We start from the raw sequence: 24,125 nt of genomic DNA, 5'->3' as shown, positions 1-24,125 counted from the left end.
ATCAGTACTTCATTCCTTTCTATGGCCAAATAATATTTATAACTATAAATTTCCCCCTAAGCATTGCTTTAGCTGCGTCCAATAACGTTTTGGCATGTTGTGTTGTCATTTTCATTCATCTCGATGTATTTTCTGATTTCCTTTGTGATTCTTCTTTGACACATTGATTATTTAGAAGTGTATTGTTTAATTTTCACATATTTGTGAATGTTCCAAATTAGTATCCTCAAATTTGCTAATATATCCTTGCCTACATTTTTATTCCTAAATTTTCAGGAACTTTATAAGAGATACTGAGATGATAACTCTTTTAAGGATTCATCAAAATTAGGTTGATTTGCCTTTTTAATAATGTAACAGTAGCTTAGTTCATTACTTTGCAGAATGGATATGCTATTACTAATATTAATTCCAATATATTTGTAAGCAAAATATTTAAACTATTTTGTTTTCAAAAACCATTAGACATTATAGAAATGAAGTATGTTTATCTATGAGCAACTGATAATTATAATTCATTCTTATTTACTTATTAGAATAGATATTACATCAAGGTAGTTCACCTGGAATAAAATAACACATTGGCATATCTTAACTTTTAAAATCTAAATTTTCTTCCAAGATCTGCTACCAACTTACTTACAACCTAGAGAAGTTGTTTTGGCTTTATTTGCCTTGGTTTCCTCAAATATAAACTAGAGATAACACTACCTATTTGACACTCCAGTGTCAAACTAGAGATAACACTACCTATTTGCCTAGTTAATAAGGATACTGTGAGGATAAAGTAGCTAATAAATGAGACATTTTGAAAATTAAATGTACTTCATAAATAAATGTTTATAACTTAGCTTGGATAAAAAGAAAATAATTTCTCACACTTGAAAAAAACAATCAGCCATTACAAAAGGCCTAAAAAGAGAGACACACTGTGAAAGGGAGACACCTGTGCTGGGTCACATCTGTGTTCCTACAGGCAGAGGCAGAGGCGGTGTGAATGGCTGCTCGCTCTGAGGGAGTTTCTAAAAGCTTTCAGAAAAGAAGGGGAGGAGTAGCAGATGGTCATATACTAAGATCTGGAGCCAGGATGGCATCAGGTTTTCTTACAATCATAGTGAAAGCTTAGCACTAATAGGACTATACCTTCAGAATTTTGAAGAAAAATAATATCTAACTCAAAATTCTATACCTTGCCAAACTATCAGTTGGCTATAAGGGTGGAATAAAAACATATTTTGAAATTTTTAGATATGCAAGTACTTCAAAAACTTCCCCTTATCACCCTACCCTCTTCTGGGAAGCTATGCTCAAAATAGTGAAATAAGAAAGAAAACATATCCATGTTTTTTATTGTTATTTTTCATAGTCTTGAGGAACTATTTGACTTTTTTAGATTACATGCATGTAAAATGTTGAAATTTAAAAAAAAATACTTAAATTGAAAAAAAAAAGCATTCTCACTGGGGCTTGGTTGACAATTGTTTGGTGATATTAACTGAAATCACCTCAATCAATTCCAGTTTGGAATGTTTAGTGTTTACCTGATAAAGTGAGTACAAGAAGAGGCAAAGAGTTTTAGTACAAATTTGCATTTATATTTCTATTACAAGTGATGAATACTTGTAAACTAGCCTTTTAAAAAAAGGCTCTACATGAATGGTTACATTGTGGCATCACCAATATACACCTTTGGAGAATGAAACAAATAATTGAGCCCATTATGGGAGTAGGTGTTATGGCTTGGTTAAGAAGAATCCAGTGTCAATATCATGCACAGATTCAAAAGTGCTGTGTATCAAACTTGGTGTGTTCTGGAAACTACTAAATGACTCTGTTCATAACAGAGGCATTGATGACAAAGGTTCAAATAATATTGTTTCACAAAATGAGTGAGTAGGAAAAAAGGTGCATTACTAAATTAATATATTATTTCATGTAATATATAATTTTAAATACATGTGTGAACTAAATTAAATATTCTGTTTTAAAAAATGGGTTAATTAGAATTCCCTGGCTGTCCAGTGGTTAGGACTTTGTGCTTCCACTGCAGGGGCACGGGTTCAAACCCTGGCTGGGGAACTAAGATCCCGCATGCCCCGTGGCTAAAAAAAGAGGGGGGGCAGAGTTAGCTATCAAATTGTTTCTCAAAAACATCATTCATTTTCGTTGAGGAGGTGGTAATGAACGAAAGCAAGATGAACTTGACTGTCCTTCTTCAGAAGCTGAGGCCATAACTTACTCATATTTGTATTCCATGCCCATCTGACTAAGGAAGTCCTTTTCTTTACTATCACATCACCCTGTTTCTTTCTTTCATCACCATCTGATTCTTTTCTCGTTTATTTAGTGGTCTATGTGCTTAAAAAGTCCATTTTCCCTTACCAGAATGTAAGCCAAATGAAAGCAGGGATCTTGCTATCTGATTTACAAAAGAACGTATCCTAAACGTTACTCAGTGCCTCCCAGGTCACAGGCATTCAGTCAGAATTAAATAGATGAAGAGTGAATGAATATCTGGTAGCCCCGGTAGAAAATGTGCACTCATTAAATCTTCTTCAGCAAATCTGGGAGGATCATCTTTCGATCACTGGGAGGAAAATTGCCTTCTCTCTAAACAGTTCTTACCAGTAATGGAGTTTATGGTGCTCTCTGGTGGTGAAACCTTCCCACTCCCTAAACAAAATCATAGTAGAGTCATAGCTACTAGTAGCCTTTGGCCTGTGGGAAAATTCTCAAAAGTTTACATAACCATCTTAGTTACAGAGAAATGTGGTCCACTAAGCAGCTACTGCACGAGGTTTGGCACAATAGAAGAAATAAAGTAAATCCAACAATGGAATGATGTTCTGTATTCAAAAGCACAGTAACTGGTATACTCACTTACTTCAATAGAACATTTTGCTCTATGATCACTTTGAAGCCAGATTAATTCTAGTTTCACTTTACTTGAAACACTTTGATGGCTCCACAATGACTACAGAAAAGACTAACATCTATAACATGGAATACGAGTCCTTCCATACTCTGGCTGTTTTCTTCTCTCCTAGTTTCTGGTTTCTCTCTCACTAACCACGCTCCAGCTGAAGCAAAGGGCACCCAGTTTCCTGAATAAGCCAAGCAGTTTCTTCTCTCAATGCTTCTCTCACCCTGCTCTCTCTGCTTGGGCAGCCCTCCCATCCTGGTCCACTTGGTGGTCTCTACTTGTTGGTTAAGACTATGAAAACTTTTCTTGCACCCTCCTCCAGATGAGGAGACCAATGCCTCTTTCATGTGCAGTTTTCTACCCTCGCTTGGGGGCCTTTGTATAGGACCTGGTCCATGATTACTCCTAAAACTGATTTCCCTCCATTCTGCTTGTTGTTTACACATAGCACACTGGCCTCCTTACAGTTCTTCACAACCTCCATTCGCATTTTCTAGGAGTAGAATTTCCCCCAGGTGTTTCCATGGTGTGTTCTCAAGTTCACTCAACTCTGCTCTAACTCACCTCCTAAGAGAGGTTGTCTTTGAGCACTCTAACCAAAGAAATTTCAATCCTCTTTTCATTTTCTAAACAGAATTACCTCCCTCTGTGGCTCCTCTACCTTACTTTTTCTCTTTGTAGTACCGATACAAAATTATATAATTAGGAATGTATCTATCTTCCCTTCCACAATGTAAGGTCTGTGAGGATGGGTCTGTTTTGTTCACTAATGTGAATACTTGTGAATGAATGAAAGAATGAATGAATGACACCTGTGACACTTAATTATATGTGTTTGTTTAAGACTTCTGTCTTCCCCCCACTGGACAGCAGGGGTTGCACCCTACTCCTCTTAGTTTACTCAGTGCTCCTTCCTGGCACAAGATACTAATATTCCTTGTATGACAATGATGTCAAGTATAAATTATCTGTAACAATGGTTCTGAACAAAGGGACTCTGAATCCACATAAATATGGAATATGGAAGAAAACAGAAGCTGAAGAATACAAGTAAATATTTCCACAAGTCCTTTATCTGAAACTCTGGAGACCACTTGTGTTTCAAAATTCAGACTTGTTCCTCTAGTAGGGTCTGGGGCAGACCCTGTAATCAAACATATTAATAGCTTTGCAACAAAACATGTGACGAGCTCTCCAAAGAGTGAAAAGTAATGCTGAAATCAACTTTTTCTGTCGTGAATTTTTTGTCAAGATAAATTTTAAGAGTGGGATTTTGGAATTGTGGACGTTGGGCTGTAGATGTGTACTAGCATGTGGAGATGTGTGTGATGTTTTCATGCTAAAGTGGGTTCCCCACATTCCAGTTTAGAAATCACCGATTTAACGCATTAATTTAAAAACATCTATTTTTTTTCAGCATAGCTAGCATTAATGAAGCTTAGCATAGTTAGCCCTTGTGCTAAGCTTTTTAAATACATAGGTAAAATTCGCCCCATTTTATGAGTGAGAAAGTTAGGGTTTAGAGAGAGAGTTAGCAACTTGCCCACACAGCTCGTCAATGCCCGAGCTGGATCCGAACTGAAGCTGTCACAGAACCAAAAGCCATGCTTTGGACCACCTGGTCACCCTGACTTCATGGCGTTCAAGATAAAAATTCCTCAGTCTTGCCAAGTTTCTTTATGATATTGAGCCAAAGGAAAGTTTCTGTATTTCAAGTGAATGTAAAAAACATTCCTCAGGCTACAACTCCTTCAAAAAAAAAAAAAAAAAAAAGCCTGGCTATAAGTAGCCAAGATTTAACTGATATTTGTATGATGGAGTAATTTATTTCCTCAGCTAAACCAATGTTTTAAATATTTGTCATGAGAAATTAAATAATTCCAGATAATTAAAAACATGTAGTCACACTTACTTTCCCTAATTGTTTTTTGCAGAACCGTGATCCAAGGGGTGCTATTCCCTAACAGGTGAGAGGAATGGCAGATGTGAATAATCTAAAAATAGGTGCTATCACAGAGGCTATCCACTTACCTTTTTCAAGAGCATCTTTTTAAAAAAAATTTATTTATTTATTTATTGGCCGCATTGGGTTTTCGTTGCTGCACACCAGACCAGGGATCAAACCCTTGTCCCATGCATTGGCAGGTGGACTCCCAATCACTGCGCCACCAGGGAAGCCAAGAGCATCGTAATTGCTTGAATTTTTTAAAGCCAGGCGGAAGTTGATCAACTATAATTGTGATGACCAAATTTTGAAACTCTTTCAGGATTGGAAAATCTAGTAGTGATCTTTGGGGAATAAGGAGTTAGTTGTATGAGAACAATAAAGCTACATTAAAAAAAAAAAAATCCTTGCATAGGGCTACAGTTTCAACTGAAGGCACAGTACTTTGGACCTTACCATGCTTATGTGAAAATCAAATTATGAAATGTAGAGTAGCAAAAGTACAACACATATTCATTTTATGATACAAAAGTAGATAAGATGGACAAAAAGGTTAAGAAATGAAAATAACATATACACGAAAAACCACAACAGAAACAGGCTTTATTTTAACCAGACAAGTAAATACTTCCATTAACATCAACTTCTTCAAGACTTGAAGACGTGAAAATTAAAGATGGGGCCCAGAAGGCAAAGAAGGAAAGTTTCATCATGGAGCAATTGTACTGCCCTTCAAAAATCTCTTTCAGCAATATGATCAATTCAAAAGATTCATTAGCTCTAAATCATTAGATCTCATGGGTTTCATTATCTGTACAAGATTCTCATTTGAAAGTCACCCGTCGGTCTCAACATCTTTCAAGCAGAAAAAATATTTATAGATCAGTATCATAATTTCTTTTAAATTTTAGAAAGTGGGATTGAAATACAGTTTAAAATATTTCAAATACTCAAGGGGGGGGGAGTCAAGGAAGGGAGGGAATACGGGGATATGTGTATAAAAACAGATGATTGAACTTGGTGTACCCCCCAAAAAAAATATTTCAAATAAAAAAAACTTTATTATTATTTAAGATGCCTTGTTACAAAGCTCAGATATTACTACATGACACCTGAACCCATGACTTCTCCTAAACCTCCCAACATGAACAGTTAATCTACTGGGAAGACTATCCCCTGTAAATCCCAACATCTAGCACAAGGATTTGCTGCCATTTATACACTGTGCATGGATGAGGACACTTCATCAGAGAACAACTTAATTTAATACAACCTAACATAAATGCAACACAACACTGTATATTCATAAGGGATACGATGAAATTGCATATAATTTTCAACTTTTGCCAGACTCACTAAATTCCTGAACACTTTTCCAGAGTCTTCTCTTCAAGGGCACTTTTGAGAGCTTTAGATGCTTAACTTTGTATTGAGTTGGTCAGCACCTTGATTAATATGAACAATTACATTAAAGAACGGTATTGGGGGGGAGGGGGAACAGGGAGTCATCTGAGGACAGAAACAGGGGGAAGGATTCTCTTTTTCCGTAAGACATTCAAACAGAAAAAAACAAGACCAAAAAAGGTAAACAAACAAAATAGTGTTCACAGTAAAACATGCCAGATTTGTAGTTTCATTTGAAACCAACAGCAAATCATGAAACGTCATGAAAAATATGTCAAGGTAAAATCTCCTAGAGTAATTACTAAATGAAGTTAAAATTACCACACTGATCAGTAAACCCCAGAAGAAAAATAAACAGCACTTACATTTCAGGTCCTTCTTAAACATCATACAATTTTTCAAAGTCAATGCATAAAATTGGTAGGTTTGGCCACGCTGCACAAATGCTGTTTTTTTGTTTTTTTTTAAAAATACAGTATACAGAAAAAACTCTTGTATTCCCCATTTTAAATCATAAGCTCACAACCCAAGAGTAAAAGATCAGCTAGAAGGATTTTTAATTATTTACAAATCCAGCAGGTTCATCTGCCATAATGGCTTGGCTTCCGTCCCACAGTGGCTTCACCCTCCCCAGCAGTGGAGCTTGGATCCCTGTTCTCACAGAAGGCTGCCCCATCTATGGCTCGTCTCTACTGGTCATCCGTCATTTTGAACAGTTCCAACAGTGCCCCAACAGCTCCAAAATAACCCTACAATGACAATGGGAACATGTCTGTAAGATTCTCTCTGAACCTTAGCTCAGTACCTGCTGTTTTTCATAATTCGAGGAATGCTGCCCCCTAATGCTGTAGGTACGAGAAATTGAAAACCTGAACTCTGGCATGAAACATGATATAATGATGATAATAATAAAAAATGCACTTGATATCTACTTGTTTACATATATTAAGTAAATTAACTGATGTTAAGGGCTTAGAAAAATGTCTGGCACCACAGTGTGTGCTACATCAGTGCTGGGTATTTTTAGGATTATAATTATTTCATTTAATCCTTGTCATGGCAAAATGCACATTATTACCCTCAGTCCACAGATGGGAAATGGCGGGTAATAAAGTAAATTACCCTTTCAGGGTCACGTGACTTGTGCCAGGGCTCAATCCCAAATCTATCTGACTCCAAATTGTGATGTCTCACAGGAAAGAGCTCTAATTTTCCCTCGGTAGATCTTGGAAGGGCATATAAATCAGCTCAAGCTTCGCTCTCTGCTCATCTGTGAAAGAAAAGCCTATGTATCCGTGAAAATGAAAGAAACTGAAAAATAGAAATGTTTAGAGAAGCTGGTTTCCTAAAGGCCAGAGACTCTACTCCTCTGGTATTTGCCTGACTCAACAGTTACTTCCTGCAGAAATGGGTCGCAGATGTCAGAACACTACATGGTAGGATCTTTGCCTCCACTGCTACCAGCTACCATTTATTGAGGGCTCACTATATGCTAGAAATTTTCCTAAGCACTTTACATGGATTTCCTCATGTGATCTTCACAATAACTTTATGCGATAAATACTAGTATCACCCCATTTTACAAAAGCTAAAACAGAAATGGAGAGGTAGAGTCATTCCCTCGGTCTCTAAGCCAGTGAGAGCCTGTGCTCTCAGCTGCTTGGCTAGACTACTTCTCTTAGGAGATGCTCACTTACATAAGTGCACTGAATGAGACTGAGTGAGTGGGGACTCCAGGCAGGGCATGAAAGCCACCTCACCAGCACCTCCCCAAAGTTCTCTCTGCATAACATCCTCTAGAAAGAACTGCCTAAGCGAGAGTGAACCTAAGAAAGTAGAGAATTTTCTCAGAAATACCTACAGGGAGACATAAAAATGCTTCACTTTCATTGGCCGTAGAGACTAAGTTATGATACTTAATAACAAACCAAAGCCTTCATCTAGAGAGGCCTAAGATTGTACAAAGGGATATGCCTTTTCACCCACAGAAGTGGGTTTCCCCCAAACGTTGAATCTTATTCCCTATCTTACCATCAGCTAACTACCTGTGCGTCCTTGTAGATGCCATTTAATCCCTGATAGCTCTCAGGGTTTGTTTTCTTAGTTCAAGAGGATCTGAAAGGGTTGACAGATAAATGCCAGGTAAAATAACTGTGTCCTATATTTTTAATTGCTAAATGAGGCAGCACTAGATGGACTAGAAGAATGCTTTTTTTTCATTTTAATTATTTTTTTAAACAAAATCTTAAAAGGAGAATTGATAACTAAGCCGATAAAAAGTGAGCTGCTCTGGCTGGAGGAACGGGGGGTGAAAATTCTGAGACTTCATTGCCCTCACCCCTCACAAAAAAGTTACATCACTTCATGCCTTAGCCCGCTTAAAAAAGCAAAAACAAAAACTTTCTTTAGTATTAATTTCTATCATTGGGCCTTAACTATTTAGTATTTAACTTCCTATTGTTTTAGATGCTTTAATAAAACAAAACATAGGCTTAGAGAGCTCTAAATAACTTATAAATGCATTAGCAGCTTTTCAAATAAATAATTCAGTTTGGAGATGAGAAGAATGCCACAGTAGTTATTCATTACAATTGAAATTTATGACACTAGTTCTCTCAGTGTTCTTTCTGCTGCAATCTACCCAAGGCATTGCATACCTCCTGTAATAAATAGCTGCTCTCTACAGTATTGATTTTAAAGGGGGATAGAGGAGGTGGGAAGAGAGGAGGGGCCCCCACCCAGTCTTAGAAACCTCCGATCTGTATTAGTGTAGAAACTGGATATAAAGGACTCTCTGAATTTAAGGGAGCTCTCCACTTCCTCTGTAAACAGGCTGCCTAATGTCTAGCACACCAGCCTCTCAAGTCTACCAGACTACTCTTAGTAGCCCAAGCACGTCTGTTCTTACCAGCTGAGCTGTTTACTTGCCAAGAGTCAGCTGTGTTTATCCTCAGTTTTTTTTTTTTAAAAAATTTATTTATTGGTGGCGTTGAGTCTTTATTGCAGTGAGTGGGCTTCTCATTGTGGTGGCTTCTCTTGTTGTGGAGCACGGGCTCTAGGCGTGCGGGCTTCAGCAGTTGTGGCACGCAGGCTCAACAGCTGTGGCTTGAGGGCTCTAGAGCACAGGCTCAGTAGTTATGGTGCATGGGCTTAATTGCTCGGTGGCATGTGGGATCTTCCTGGACTAGGGATCGAGCCTGTGTCCCCTGAATTGGCAGGAGGATTCTTAACCACTGCACCACCAGGGAAGTCCCTATCCTCAAATTTGTTTATGCCAGTTTTATTGTTAGTATAATAATCTAATGTAATTATATATCACCTAAACCAATAAAAAGAGTATAAGATGAATGGTCACCTCTATGAAAATACAGTTAAATTCTTGAAAAAGATGAAAAAGCCAGTTAACAAGTAAAAGTTACTAGGAGAGTAAATCTTGAAAGTTCTCATCACAAGGGAAAGAAAAATCTTTGTAACAATGTGTGGTGATGGATGATACCTAAATTTATGGTGATAATCATTTTAAAATATACACATATATCAAATCATTATGTTGTGTACCTTAAACTTATACAAATGTTATATGCCAATTATATCTCAATAAAAATGGGAAAAAAATGAAACAAAGATTGAAAAAGGTAGTCACATATTTAGGTAGATCCTACATATAAAAGATTGGGAAAATCTAGAATGATTCTGCAACCAAATTTCTTGATTTACTTCAAAGAAACAAACCAGAAATCAAAAAAAGGTGCATAAACTTGTGGCTTATGAAAAAAAAAATGACAAAGCTCTGATCAGAACTCATGCTCAAAAATAGGTTTTGGTCCTACATCAAAAAATTGGTGAGTGAATGAACATTTATACATTTTATATTAAAAAAGAATAGTGAAAGAAGGGAGGTATTTTTTTCATGATTACCGATTTTAACTTTATTTTTTTATTAACCATCTACTAGTCCTGATTGTTGGATAAGAGAGCTTCCATTTTATATACTGTTCTTCCTTATCCTTTGCATAAATGCAAACTAAGGAACCCATTCATATGTTAGACAACCCAAAACCTTCCAAGTAGGACAATTATGCCCATGTGAACTCAACCTACCTCATGTTCCAAAAACAGAGCTTTTAGCTGTCCTTTGGACCAAAAATCCATGGCATATGCTAGTAGCTTCATGGAGACCATATTGATTCTGAGGAAATTTCCAACAAAAACAACTCTGTCAATATTCTGCAAAAAAAAAAAAAAAAAAAAGTAAAAAGATTGAACCACAGCATAAAAATAGCGTTTAGCAACAGACCCAATGTTCTGTACATCACTGTACTCCAGGACCTTGCAGTGTATTTTTTTTAATGGAATTATTTCAGAATTTCCAAGATGAAGTCAAACAAACCTCATTGTGCATTCCACAAGAACATGAGGGTAAGAATTTGGTTGGGTGAGGCAGAGACTGTTATCAGGCTTATTTACAGGTATTACGTTAGGTTGCCTTAGGTCTGATATGAAATTCAGCTCCCAACATTCATATATGAAATTAAAACTGGAATTCAAGTTCACTTAAATTTGTGTATTCCTTCAATCCTCCAAACTTCCAACTATAAAATATTATTATTACCAATGCATAAATAATTTTTTAAAATTTTATTTATTTATTTAAAAACATAAAAAAAATATTTTGGCCTTGCCACATGGCTTGTGGGATCTGTTTCCTGACCAGGGATTGAATGCAGGCCACGGCAATGACAGCACCAAATCCCAACCACTAGGCCACCATGGAAATCCCAACCAACTTATAAATTAAATGGCTAAGGTATGGGTTATTCATCTAGCAAGTTTGGTGAGGTTACTCTGTGCCAAACACTGGGAATACAGAAAAGAAACAATATTCAGTCTCTACCTTTAGGATATATGGCGAAATAACCTGTTTGGTCAATATATGGGTTACAATATAACGAAAAATACATTTATATTTTTGTTGTCATGGATACAGATTTGTATTCTGAACACACACCTCACACTGAGCTCAGCCTGTCTGCCACACAGACGCTGCTCACCCCTCACTCACTCACAGAGCCTGTTGCTATGGTCACTCATATGAAAGGGAAGAGAGTCTTGGAAGGTGGCATTATTTTCTGTTCAGTCTACCAAAAGCAACCAGGGTCTGGGAACATTGCCTTCTAACTGTCTCAAGTTTTAACAATACATGTTCATGAACCCATTAACCACTATGAAAATTTTCCCTGGGTAGAAGGGTGGGAGGTGGTTTTAATAAGTTTCCACAAATAAGAACTGTAGCCAGCAAACTGCCCAGGTAGGGCTTGTGCAAAGCCTCAGTCCTGCATTACTCTGGTAGGAAGCCAGAAGAAACAAAAATGGCATTAAAAGCTGATGGATATTACTTATTTCAAAAAAATTCCAGGTGGGTCAAAGATATATGATAAAAAAAAAAAAAAAGAGAGAGAGAGAGACTAGAAGAAAACATGGAAGAATTCTTTTTAAAAATGTTGAAGTAGAAAAGGTGTAACACAGAATCCATTAAAAAAAAAAGACTGATATATTTAATTCAAAAATCAAATATTTATTCAGGGGAAAAACATCACCATGAACAAATCTGAATGGAAGGCTATAAGCAGAAAATATTTTCAGTACGTTGAACATAGAATGGATTAGTTATCTACAAATCATTAAGAAAAAAGACCAACTACCTGACAGAAAAAAAATGGGTGAACAGTATGAACAGATCACACACACACACATGGGGAAATACTAATGGCTATTAAATAGATGCAAAATTCTCAGCCTCACTTATAATAAGATACAAATTAAAACCAAAGTGAAGTAGCATTTCTTACCTATGACATTAGAACAGATCAAAAAGTTTGGTAACCCTCTGTAGAGAAACCTGCTTCTGGGAATATAAATTAGAACCACCTCTATGGAGGGAATTTTATCATATCTGTCGAAATTACAAACAACACATCCTTTGCCTTAGCAACTTCCCTTCTAGGAATTTATCCTATAGATACACCCACATGTAGGTAAAATGATACAAAAATTTACACACATACATATATAACAGATTTTTTAAAATAATAGCAAAGGTCTAGATAAAACTAAATATCATTAGGAAAATGATAAGATCAAGCACAGCATATCAACGTTAGGATGCTCTATGGCCATTAAAGAAACAAAGCAATTCTACATATACCTATATGAGCAATCTCAGGATGTATCACCATGTAAGAAAGCAAGAAGCACTATTTCCAGAAGTACGCTGGGTGCACTGATGTAATGTTTAGGATTCCTTTCTAATATTTCAGCAAAAGAGAGGGAAGGAGGAAGAGGAGGAAGAAGAAAACAGAGCTAAATGAAGCACGGGCGGCAAAATCTCGATAACTGCTGAGTCTAGGCTGATGGATATATAGAGATGCTTTATACAATTCTCGCTCCTTTATGTATGTCTATCAATTTCATAATAAAAAGGTGATAAATAAACAACCAAAGCAAGATATAAAATAGTATGTAGAGGGCAAATTGTATGGCATGTGACTCTATCTCAGGAAAACTGTTGTTTTAAAAAAGAATTTATATGGAGTTTGCTACCTTTGGAAGGATATGTTTATCCTACATTGCAGACAATATAGAGTCAAAACAAAACAAAACAAAACAACTAAAAACAATGGCTACCTCTAGTGATGTTAAAACTGAGGGACGGGGTGGAAATGGTGACTCACTCCCCTGTATACCTCACTCCTCTGGTGTCTTCAGAGTTCTGTGTTACGTATTTGTATTCTCTCTTCCAAAAAATGAATAAGAACTTTTAAAGTTGATGGAGATGTACTCATAGCATTCCAATAATCACAGAAAAATACTTTAGAGTCAGTAAATATGGTGTCCCTCCATGAAACGGCTGGAATCAAAGATTCTCCAAGCAGTGACTCTAGGGAGCAAAGCAGTGACTGAAGACCTTGTGTGGCTTCTGGGAAAACCTGATGCTGCCAGTTCCTGGTTTGCCCACAGGGAGCCTGGCTGGCAGGATACCAGCCACCAGAGCCCTTGCCCCAGGCGATCTGTGATTCCCCTCATTCATTCAACACCACAGGACCATTCAAAAGAGTTGCTCCAACTAGTATGTAACACAGCTACAATTTCCAACAACCACTTTTGCTATACTCCAACAATAAATGGTATTGAAATGGAAATCAAAAGTGAAAAAATCAGTTGCCCTCCCTGTAAAGAGATTACAATACCTGTAAAAACACCCGCTGGCTCACTTGAGCTCTGTGGAAAGTAGGGGAAAGGCCATTTATTGCTCTGTGGGGCAGGAGACATTCCATCCAAGTGACCTTTGAGTATAGCCAATTACACACATACTAGTCATAGGGCTTATCTGGCTACTTGGAAAAACTCTCTTTAAAGGTTAATGTCAAAAAATAAATTCTCTGTTAAAGTGAATCCCATGACCACAGTGGACTTTGAAAAATCGTGTCTCTGGAATACATCTTTCTTCTGAATACCACCCTCACATTTAAACTCCATCTGAAATGGGGACTTACAAAAAGTATGACCCTGATCCATAGGCCAGTGGTGAATTCTATTCATTATGAAAGGAGGGTGTCTGTCTCTCTTGTAACCCCAGAGTTCAAAGGCAGGGCTGCCACCCACCTATCATAAGGACTGCCTCATACCCTGTTTAACACTCCACTGGTTCAGCTAGAGGGGGGTTGGAAGGGGTTTCTGCAGTACCTGTAATGTTCTAATTCTTGATCTGAGTGGTGGCTATTAGGGGTGTGTGTGAGAAAATTTGTCATGCTGTATAATTGTGATTTGAGCCCTCTTCTGTGCGTATGTCATATTTCTATTAAATTTATATTTAAAACAGATTATTACTTTTCTACTACGATTTGTTAATATTTCTCCTACTATTACCTATTCCAAGTCCAACCCCTCTTTCTTGTCTTCCTAATACAACTCAGTGGGAGCTGTTCTACTTTACACATCTTGTATTTCAGAAAGGGGTTCCATTCTTTCCAAAGCAATTTTGCAGTATTTAAAAACATGTTATCAAAGCTTTGTCTGTCATCAGCTCCACCCTTTCTCGTGCCTGGGGCTCTGGCTGGCCTCAGCTGTAGCAAGCTCTCCGTGCTTTGATAGCCCTGTACAATGCTGCTTGAACTCCATGCCACAAGGCAACACTGTAAAGAAGCTGAAAGCAGAGAGAATATCGAACACTGCAAGTGGAATGTTTTACCTGTAATTATCTGCAAGGATGCAGAGAGATTTTCCCCACACTGTAATAGACCTGTAGTTTTGTGAGCGTCACCAGTTACTGCACTGCCAAATATGATGTTTATGAATGACACATGGCTTTCCCTGGGTTCAAGCCTTACCTCATTCAATGCACACATCCGAGCAATGGAGCCAATGTTGTTGGTGATGGTGACCAGGGTGGCTCGGGCGAGGTCTTCCTTGCTGATGGAATCTCGCTTTTCCTTACTCATCATGTTGCCAAAGCTATGTTGGAAATATTAGCGACAGTGTTCAAAATCATCCTCAGGCAGGCCCCATGCTTCCACCAAAGTACTGCGGAGAGCTTCATGAATAACTCTGATCAAGCTCAAATGAACTGATTTGGCTACCATGGTTTATAAGCAGACAGGATTACGGTATGAATGGTTGGCTGCCCTTTTCTTAATAGGGACAAAGTAGCATGGCTATTAATGGGGAAAAAAAAATTTAATGCCTCTAGATATCTGGACAAGAATGGAACGGGGGGAACTGTTGCAGTTTTCCAGAACCTTCTTTCAAAGTTGCCTTATTTTAAGCACAAGCATCAAGAGCTAAACATCTCAGGGCTTCATCAAGGGCAGGAGATCAAGTCTGAGCTCCGATACCATAGATCCTTGCACCAGGCTGGTGGGTTGACATTTAAAAAAAATAATAACTAAATGCACAGCCAGGGTGTAGAGGTTGCCTTGTGTTTAATCACTACTGCTCCTAGCTACTTAATCTCTACCTTGATGCTACCGCAGATCCTTGAAGGCCAAATCGTTCATAGTCTCCTCCGTAAATGTCCTTCACCAGCTTATCAACATTGGTGCTGTCGCCTTTAGCTGCCATTTCCAGAGCTTCTTCAAAGGTCTCACAACCAGTCAGCAAGCAACATAGGCCTAGGAATGTTCCACCTCCAAGACTGAAGGAACAATAAGGTTTATTTTTTAAGTTTTACTTTAAGAGATGCCCATCCAAGTCCCCAACTACATCAAGAGCACTAACATGGGTTAATAAATACAGAAGAAAAACAAAGGGGCACTTGAATGAAAGTGCTGGGTAAAAAAGAGCTTTAGGGTAGAGTAGATAAAAAAAGAGGGCAGAGACTAAAAGAAATACCAAGGGAAACTTGCCCTGAAGTTTAAGAACAAAACCAGAGACTCTCACTGATTTCCGTTGTGAGACCTTCAACTAGCCACTGACCTAACTGCTTCATGCAATGTTCCCACCTATAAAATGGGGCCAAATCATGATCTAGCTCCCTTATTTTGGGTGGTCTGAAAGCAGCAAATAACCAGAGGAATGACCGCTATTTTTTTTAAAAAAAATACAGACATATGTAGCTAAATACAAATACTTAGAAAAAGAAACAGTGGGTACATGAAGCATAGTTCATATCTATAGAGACAAACTCTGTGATGACAAAACTGAACCGGGACTCTGCCAGGAACAGCCAGCCCCAAAGCTGTATCTTTCATCTGACCTTGCTTCTCTAGCAGAAATAATTTCATTTAAGCTCCTCAGAGATTTCAAAAAGGAAACCACTGATGGATCGCGCATTGGATTTTTTTTCTAGTAAACTCTAGAAAAGGTTATTAGAATTTTACCTACTACCCAATAGTCAAAAAATTGTAACAATCTTAAAATGGTTTCAGTGCTCAAACCATGTTTTAAGTTTGGCGGGGGGGGGGATGCTTCTAAAACAGCCTTTTGAGACAAAGTTAGAAACCAATTATGATAGCTGACAGTGAACTCAATTGTGTATCAAGCTCAAAGTTACCTGAGGGGAAGAAAAGCAGATTCAGAATAAAGCTGTCACCAGTGAGCTCCCGGCAGGAAAAAGCACTGATGTGGCCATGAATGGGCCTTACTCTTTATGTACCACACAGAAGAGTAAGTGCACATCCATGTGTTCTGAAGCCTCAAGAGCTGCTAGCCCTGGGAATGCCATATGTGTCTGGGTACTGGCTTTTAAGAGAGAATTCAAGTTGAGATTGAGATTATTTTCAAACTTAAATTTGAAAAAAGAAAATTTAGGGTAAATTACATTTATTGTCAATAACTGTTACCAAGAAGGCACCAGATTACAGACACACAGTTCTGTAAATCACATCTAAGGAGTAACTGTAATATGTCTTAAATAGTGATTCTTACAAAAATACACACTTGATTGAAGGGACGAGTTCTCACGGAAAATTAGGTAGCTAGGCACCAGTCGCAGTATCCAAACTGTAGGTGTAGTACCACGAGGACAAAAAGAGCTCCATGGGCATTACTGCCTTGACAACTCAGTCATGGTAGAAATTTTGGATTCCCTCTAAGAAAGTGTCTTTATCTACATTTAACATGGTGCGTCATGCGACGCTCTTAGTTTCAGTCTACCCTACAAAGCTAGCGTGGTTTGATGGGAACAATTTTTGGTTTGCCCGTCATCTGAATTTGTCTTGTTTTCTCTCCGTATATTTTCTTACAAGGCTTGGCTCACACTTCTAGTTTCTACCCTTCATCCACATTATTAACCTTTCTTTGAACATCAGGTGTTTCCATTCATCAAGGTGTTCAACAACCGACTCCAAACGCAGGCACCTGAAGACACTGGCTGACTTAGAAAGAAGGCAACTCATCATCTGATGTGTTGGTATGAGTGAGAAAGGACAAGGGCTTTGTATGACTGGAAAATGACAGGTGACTCCAGACAAAGAATCGGAGCTGAATGGGGAAAGCGAGCATGAATTGGCACAGCTGGGCCACCGCAGACAGGAGGAAAGAATGCACCATTGCAGAAGAGCACTTTATTAACCTCCTCAACCTGCTAACCATTACCGAGTCTAGTGATTCTCTCGCTCAAAATCAGATACATATTTGTTTCAGCACACATAGCAAGACCCTCAGCAAATCAGAGACCAAAACATCATTATTTTTTTAAAAAACCCAACAAACTTGTGAAGAATTTTAGGAAGAAGCAGAAAAATCCAATTACTGAGTGCTCGTACCCTTAAAATTGATTCCGAAAGAATGAAATCAGCAGCGCTGCTCATTTCACTGAAGTTTTGAAATTCTTTATATTCCTCTTTTAATAGATTACACATTCTAACAACGTTAGCTGTTGTTTTTTTCATTGACTTCTAAAATAAAATTGGCGTTGATCAACAGAAAAGAAATGTTGCTAGTAATCTAGGGTGCAGTAAAATTACACACAACACTGAAACAAGCCATTTAAAAGCATATGTTTAAAAGAAAACTGATATCCTGTAATGATGTGGCTTCCTAAAAATAAAAATGCTTAATGGGAAAATAGGGCATACGAGAATAACAAAAATCCTACAATTATAGCTATCACAGTAGGAGTAGCAAAACCTAAAGCTTAAGCCATTTGTTTAAATCAATGATTCCCAAAGTGTGTTCCACACGATGGTGTTCACTGCTGACCAAAATACAGGCACACCTCGTTTTCCTGTGCTTCACTTTATTATGCTTTACAGATACTGTGTTTTTTTTTTTGTTTTTGTTTTTTTAAAACAAATTGAGGGTTTGTAGCAATCCTGCATCCCCAAGTCTATTGGTGCCATTTTCCAACAGCATTTGCTCACTTTGTGTCTCTGTGTCACATGTTGGGTAATTCTCACAATATTTCAAATTTAAAAATTATGATTATATTTGTTATGGTGATCTGTGATCTTTGGTGTTACTACTGCAAAAAGATTATGATTCACTGAAGGCTGAGATGATGGTTAGCAATTTTTTTAGCAATAACATATTTTTTAAATTAAGGAAAATACCTTTTTTAAACATTATTGCACACTTAACAGACTACAGTATAGTGTAAACACAACTTTTATATGCACTGAGAAACCAAAAAATGTGCGTAATTCACTTTATTGTGAGACCTGCTTTATTGTGGCGGTCCGGAACTGAACCTGCAGTATCCCCAAGGTAGGCCTGTAGTTTAGATCAGTGGTTTTCTAACTCGGAGCATAAAAAGCCTTTGGCAGAACCATTCTGGCTGGACAAGGAAGATCTGGGGTGGGGCCCAGAGACTTGATATTTCATTCCCCTCCCCAACCTGTGGCAGCCCCAGAAAGGGCTCTTTAGTAACCTTCGGTCTCCTGTGGCACCTTTCCAAAACTACTGGTTCAAGAGCGCTTGTAAGGAAGCTTGGGCATCCACACAGGATTTGTTGATGACTGCAAATCAGTGATCATTCACCGGGCATTTACCAGTTCATGGATTGTACAGGCATTACTGCACAAGTAACAGATGCCAAACATCACAACGGGCTCATTATTCAAAGACAAGCCAGACCTTGCAACCTCCAAGTTTGAGAGAGTGTGCCTGTGATATAATTCATGAATTTGTTAAGCGTTAATCAACAGAATTATAAGTATCTCTAATTGTGGAGAATGTTTAGCTTGTTGTTACCTTGGGACTAGCTCTAACCAATTCAACTGCTCCTTCTGGGAGGAAGTTTGTAGTCTCTTAAAAATTATACCTTTCTCAGGAGATCACTCTCTTAAGGTAAAACCAGCTCAGCCGAAATATTCATGTGTCTCTGATACTTCTGACAGTCCTAATGGGGCCATGGGGCCAGTTGTGATTCTTTGTGAGCAAGTAAGCTTAGTGCTGCATTCTCAGTGAGAAAATGTATTACCTAGTGACAATTAACGTACATATCCAAGCCTGTATTCTGGACACAAGCAGGATCAGTCAGAATGTGTGTGCCAGGGTTTCTTAACACTACTAACTGTTAACATTTGGGGCTTGATACCTTTTTGCTGTGGGGGGCTGCCCGATACACTGTAAGATATTTAGCAGCAGGCCTAATCTTTGGTCACTAGATGCCATTATCACTGCATCTTCAGTTGTGACAACCAAAAATGTCTCCAGCCATTGCCAAACATCCCCTGGGGGGCCCAATCTTCCCTTCCCCAGTGGTGAACCACTGATTTATGCAAACCTATCACAAGGCATGTTAATACAGGAGAAAAGCGGTGCTCTCCTCCTCATGGGTGAGTAGAACCACAGAATTTTACTACTGGAAAAGCCTGTAGAAACTAAGAAACAACTCACTTCATGGCACAAACAAGGATACTGAGGCCCAGAGAAGTTACATGATGTCTTTGTCTATCAAAAACAATGGGTTTCAATATCATGTCTCAAAGCACATGCCACAGAGCACTAGTTCCTTAAGTTGTTCCTCCAAAAATGGGTCCCATGTTCCAATAAGTTGAAGAAATACTTTATACCAAATCCTCTTATAAGTAAGGAAAACCTGTTTAATTTTGTTTATACTACAATTTCTCAAAGACTTCTGACCCTGGATCTTTTTCCCATGTTGAATCCCCGTAACAGGAAGCTGAGCCCACGTGCCCTTGGGGTGTGTGTACACCAAGCAACGCAGCACTCTGCCCCGCTGTGGTTGCAGGCCTCTTTTCCTGTCCACTGCACTCCCAAGTTCCCTGTGAGGTGTGCCAACTATTCCAGTTTGCAGCTGTAGCATTTATCTGAGGGTAAAAAACACTCTTTGTAAACCCAATCTGGCTCACTGATTGGAATGACTATTTCAAGCAATTCTTCCTCTGCTAGGCACCAAGACTTGGGCTCTTCTGAAGCCGAAAGAAGGGTTCTTCTGAAGCCCTCCCTGGCCATCCCAGGCATCCTTCCACCTGGATTCTACTGTGCTTGTGGTCCCTGCCATTCACCTGGCACTTAATATATCTGCCTTTGGGAACATTCTGGTATGTGCAACCCTTTTTCCCACAACCTGACCAGTTTCCAACAAGAGTGAAGGCTGTGTTTTATTAATCTTTATATAAATCACCCTGTGTAACATATCCAATAAATCCTTTTTGGTTGGCTGAGGAGGGTAAGATCTTTCTTTTAAAAATGTATTCAATATAAATAACCTTTTCAGAAACCGGTCTTCAAGACAGAGGCCTGGGTGTAAGCACAAAAAGGTTCTCCTAGTGGAAACCACGTTTACCTGGTCCCTGTAACTCTTTTATAGTTGTCCTTGGAGTACACTGCTAGGATGCTGACACCTGAGCCCATGTTCACCAGCAACATAGGGTACGGGTTATCCAGGCAGTACGGCTTTTTTTGACACAATTCGGGATTTGTGGGATTTTCAAAATAGTAACATTCCGGCTTGCCGTTGAAGCCAACAGAGTCAACGTAAAGCAGGCCCTGAATCAGACAGTCCAGTTCGTCCAATTTATGGAGCTGCAGGTCAGCAATCTGAAAGAGAATGAGACCTTGTGAGGGAGACCGCCACCACCTCAGGGGAAGTCCCCGGAGGCTTTCAGCTGAACTTAACACGTGTCATAAACGTGGAAAGTATGGAAACATCCTTCAAACACCACGCTGTGAAACCTTGTTGAGCATCAGTCATTCTGCTGGAAAAGCAGCCTTTCCAAACATCGCTGTCTACCCACGGTGCCTGCCAAAGGACAGGAGCCTACCTGATCGCTGGCAAAGCAGCCGCTAGCTCATGGCGGGGGTTAAGTGGTTGCCCCTGAAAGATATGTCTGTGTCCTAATTTTCAGAACCTGTGAATGTTACCTTATTTGGAAAAAGGGTCTTTGCAGATGTGATTAAATTAAGGATCTTGAGATGAAGAGGGCATCTGGGTTATCTGGGTGGGCCCCAAGTCCACTGACAGCTTCCTCATGAGACCCAGGAAAGATGTGACAGACACAGAGGAGAAGGCCATGTGAAGACGAGAGGCAGAGACTGGAGGGCCGCACCACACGCCAAGGAGTGCCAGCAGCCACCAGACACTAGAAGAGGCAAAAAATGGATTCTGCCCAAGAGTCTCTGAAGGAAGTGCGGTCCTGCCAACACCTTGATTTCGGCCTTCTGGACTCCAGAACCATGACTGAATAAATTTCTGTGGTTTTAAGCTGCTAGGTTTGTAGTAATTAGTTACAGAAGCCGTGGGAAACTAACATAGCATACGCCAGGGTGAGGAGTGTGAGAACGTTCTGAAAGCAGAAAGAATCCTCACTTCTTGGCAGGATATGGGGTCCTGAGGGAGTCATGTGAGCCTGGGAGCTGGGGACAATCTCCTAACTCTCCTTTTCCCAAGCCTGGGCTTTGGAGTTAGACAGACCTGGCTTCGAACACTAACTCCAATACTTACCTAACTGGGGGATGTGGGGCAAGGTACTTAAGTTCTCAAGCCTCAGTTTTCCTCTTCTGTAAAATGGGGATAATACCCCCGGCACAGTGTTGTGAGGATTACATGATAATAATATATGTAAAATGCTTACACAGGGCTTGGCAGGCACAAAGGACTCAAAAAATATTGACTCTTTTATTAATAGCTGAGGTGGTCCCAGAGTGTCCTTTCATGCTCCTGTGAAACAAAAACTCCTATTATCCTAGGTACAGGGAAAAAAAGTAAAGGGGGATACTGGCTGAGGGCTAGCCTTAGTAGAGCACGTTGCATCCTCAAAAGTTTATTCATGGCCCTCAAAAGTGATATTACTGCTGGTCCAAAAAAAAAAAGTCTTAACATTCACCAACATGAAACTGAACCAACGATGGAAGATAATTTATAAGTTCTAATTTTTTAAAAATCTCTTTAAGAAAATAATACCTGGTATTTATTTACTATATGCAAGCACTTGTACTTGATCATTTTATTTTCACAAAAACCCTGTAAGGAGGTTTTATTATCCTAACTCTATGGTTAAGGTTCACAGAGCTTAAATAACTTTCCCTAACTGATACAACTAGCGAATGCCTCCTAATAACGCCCTGTTCTTCTCCTGTCTTCATTCATAACGAGTCCTGCTTCTGGGATCTGGAAACCACCTACACAAGTACTGTACTTAGATATTTTGCCCCCAAAGCATCATCTTCATTACAAAAGTGAATAACTAGAAGAAAACTTTTGACTTTTTGTCACTCAACTGAATGTCCCATTCAACAAAATCCACTGAAGCTATACCTGCAGAGCAGGATTCCTTAGAATCGGTTACCAGAAAGGTGGTAGATGTTGTTTTGATACACAGAAACGATCATTCTAAATGACACTTGGTGATAAACTAAATCTATCTATAAATGATTTTGAACATTTCATTTTTCACCAAGTGAAACTTTTGGGTGAGATGCATGTCATGATTCACGTGTTCAGGGGGCAATAATATAGGTATAAGGCTATCTGGAGACCTAAATGCTACAGTGATACAGCCGTGTAAACATTACCTTTGCATCCTCCCGGATTCCCTGGCCCTATCAATGTCTTCCATTGCACACACAACATAGGTCACATTCTGGCTTGTTTTTTGGTTCACTGGGTGTCCCTGAGCACCATGCTCAAAGGCCTGGGCATAATAATGGCTTAAATAAACATTTCTTAAATGGAACAGGGAGAGCTGTCCCCTCCTGGATCACCCCAAACTGAAAAGTAGCGATTTCATCAGCCGGTCTTGGGGCCGTACGTTAACCTGCTGAAAAATTAATCAGAGGTCCATCAACCATATTGACAGCCATGCCCAGAACCAACATCACAAACACAAACAGAGACACATCTGTTCACGTGTTCAAATAAACAAAGAACATCGCTTTGCTCTGGAAGGAAAGATCTCAACTTTCCCCTCAAAATCACTTTCAAATAAAATGCTAGCAGCCAACAAACATCTCTTCTATAACATTTTACTGAAGGATGGATGTTTCTGAAGTCTGAGGTCATGTATCCCCAAACTGGGAAACAGAAATATTAGTCACTTTCATTGAGACGTATGGAGACCTCCCTCAAAGCTCTTTCTTTTCCATCCAGGAAAAAGGACAGGCTCCCAAGTATAAGCAATGAGTCAAACCATTATTTGGACAGTATGTTCACATCCCACCTAAGAAGAAACACTCTTTCTCTGGGCTTAGTTTTCTTTACACCAGGGTAACCAAAGCAAATGCTGCAGGAGCCAGTAAAGAAGTGAAGTCCCTTGACTAAAAGTTAAAGTAACAGAATGATGGGGATTGTGGCACACAAGACGATCTACACATATTTAAAATCCACTGCAGCCCACTGCTGCCATGTGGTAACGGGGGCTCAATGTTGCCAAGTGATCCTCTTTCCCAAGAGCTGGATATCCAGATTTTTCTGTGAAAACTTCCAATTTTTAAATGCTGGCAGCTAGTTTTAAATTTTTTTAAAAAAATAACTGATCCAGCAAACATGCAGATGAAGCTTCAGCTAATGTGAACATAACCTTGTCATCAAGGTGTGCCAGTAAATGTTTGACAACTGGCTCTCTGGGAGCAAAGGCCCTGGTTTATAGCATTTACCAATTTCCGTGGTACAGTCACTCCCACCATGGCCAACTCCAAGCTACCAACACGATGTCACTAAACAAAGAGTTGGGAAGACACAATGGGCTCTCGTGCACATAATGGGCTCTCCTGAGGCAGCAGGAGCTGACTCTAGCACCACACTGCATGTAACTCTCCTTAGCACTTTTGGAAAGTATGAGTTCTGCCAATTCCCAAATCATTAAGTTTAAACTATGCCCCAAACTCAACAACAACAAACCAAAGCTTGCCCTAAGGCTCAAACTCTGTAAATAATTGATGTAGAGGAAGAAA

General features: G+C 39.1%; 1 protein-coding gene across 8 annotated transcripts in view; it reads right to left on the bottom strand.

Moving 5' to 3' along the window:
• Nucleotides 1–5,458: 5,458 nt before the first annotated feature.
• The window catches only part of PANK1 (pantothenate kinase 1), a 103,629-nt gene continuing 84,962 nt past the window's right edge, over nucleotides 5,459–24,125 (bottom strand). For 7 of the 8 annotated variants that reach the window (XM_057735035.1, XM_057735038.1, XM_057735039.1 and 4 more), the window contains 5 exons: nucleotides 20,521–20,774; nucleotides 15,286–15,462; nucleotides 14,660–14,783; nucleotides 10,374–10,499; nucleotides 5,459–7,021 (listed from right to left, as the gene is read on the bottom strand). In XM_057735035.1, the coding sequence (XP_057591018.1) occupies nucleotides 6,962–7,021; nucleotides 10,374–10,499; nucleotides 14,660–14,783; nucleotides 15,286–15,462; nucleotides 20,521–20,774 (741 nt within the window). In that variant the 3' untranslated portion in view covers nucleotides 5,459–6,961. The remainder of the gene's footprint in view (nucleotides 7,022–10,373; nucleotides 10,500–14,659; nucleotides 14,784–15,285; nucleotides 15,463–20,520; nucleotides 20,775–24,125) is intronic. The other variant, XM_057735040.1, reaches the window with a different exon arrangement.

The sequence above is a fragment of the Hippopotamus amphibius genome, chromosome 5, assembly GCF_030028045.1.
Source record: "Hippopotamus amphibius kiboko isolate mHipAmp2 chromosome 5, mHipAmp2.hap2, whole genome shotgun sequence".
Taxonomy (NCBI): Eukaryota; Metazoa; Chordata; class Mammalia; order Artiodactyla; family Hippopotamidae; genus Hippopotamus; species Hippopotamus amphibius.
The sequence above is the reverse complement of the archived record's forward strand: the minus strand, read 5'-3'. Positions and strand labels throughout refer to the sequence as shown.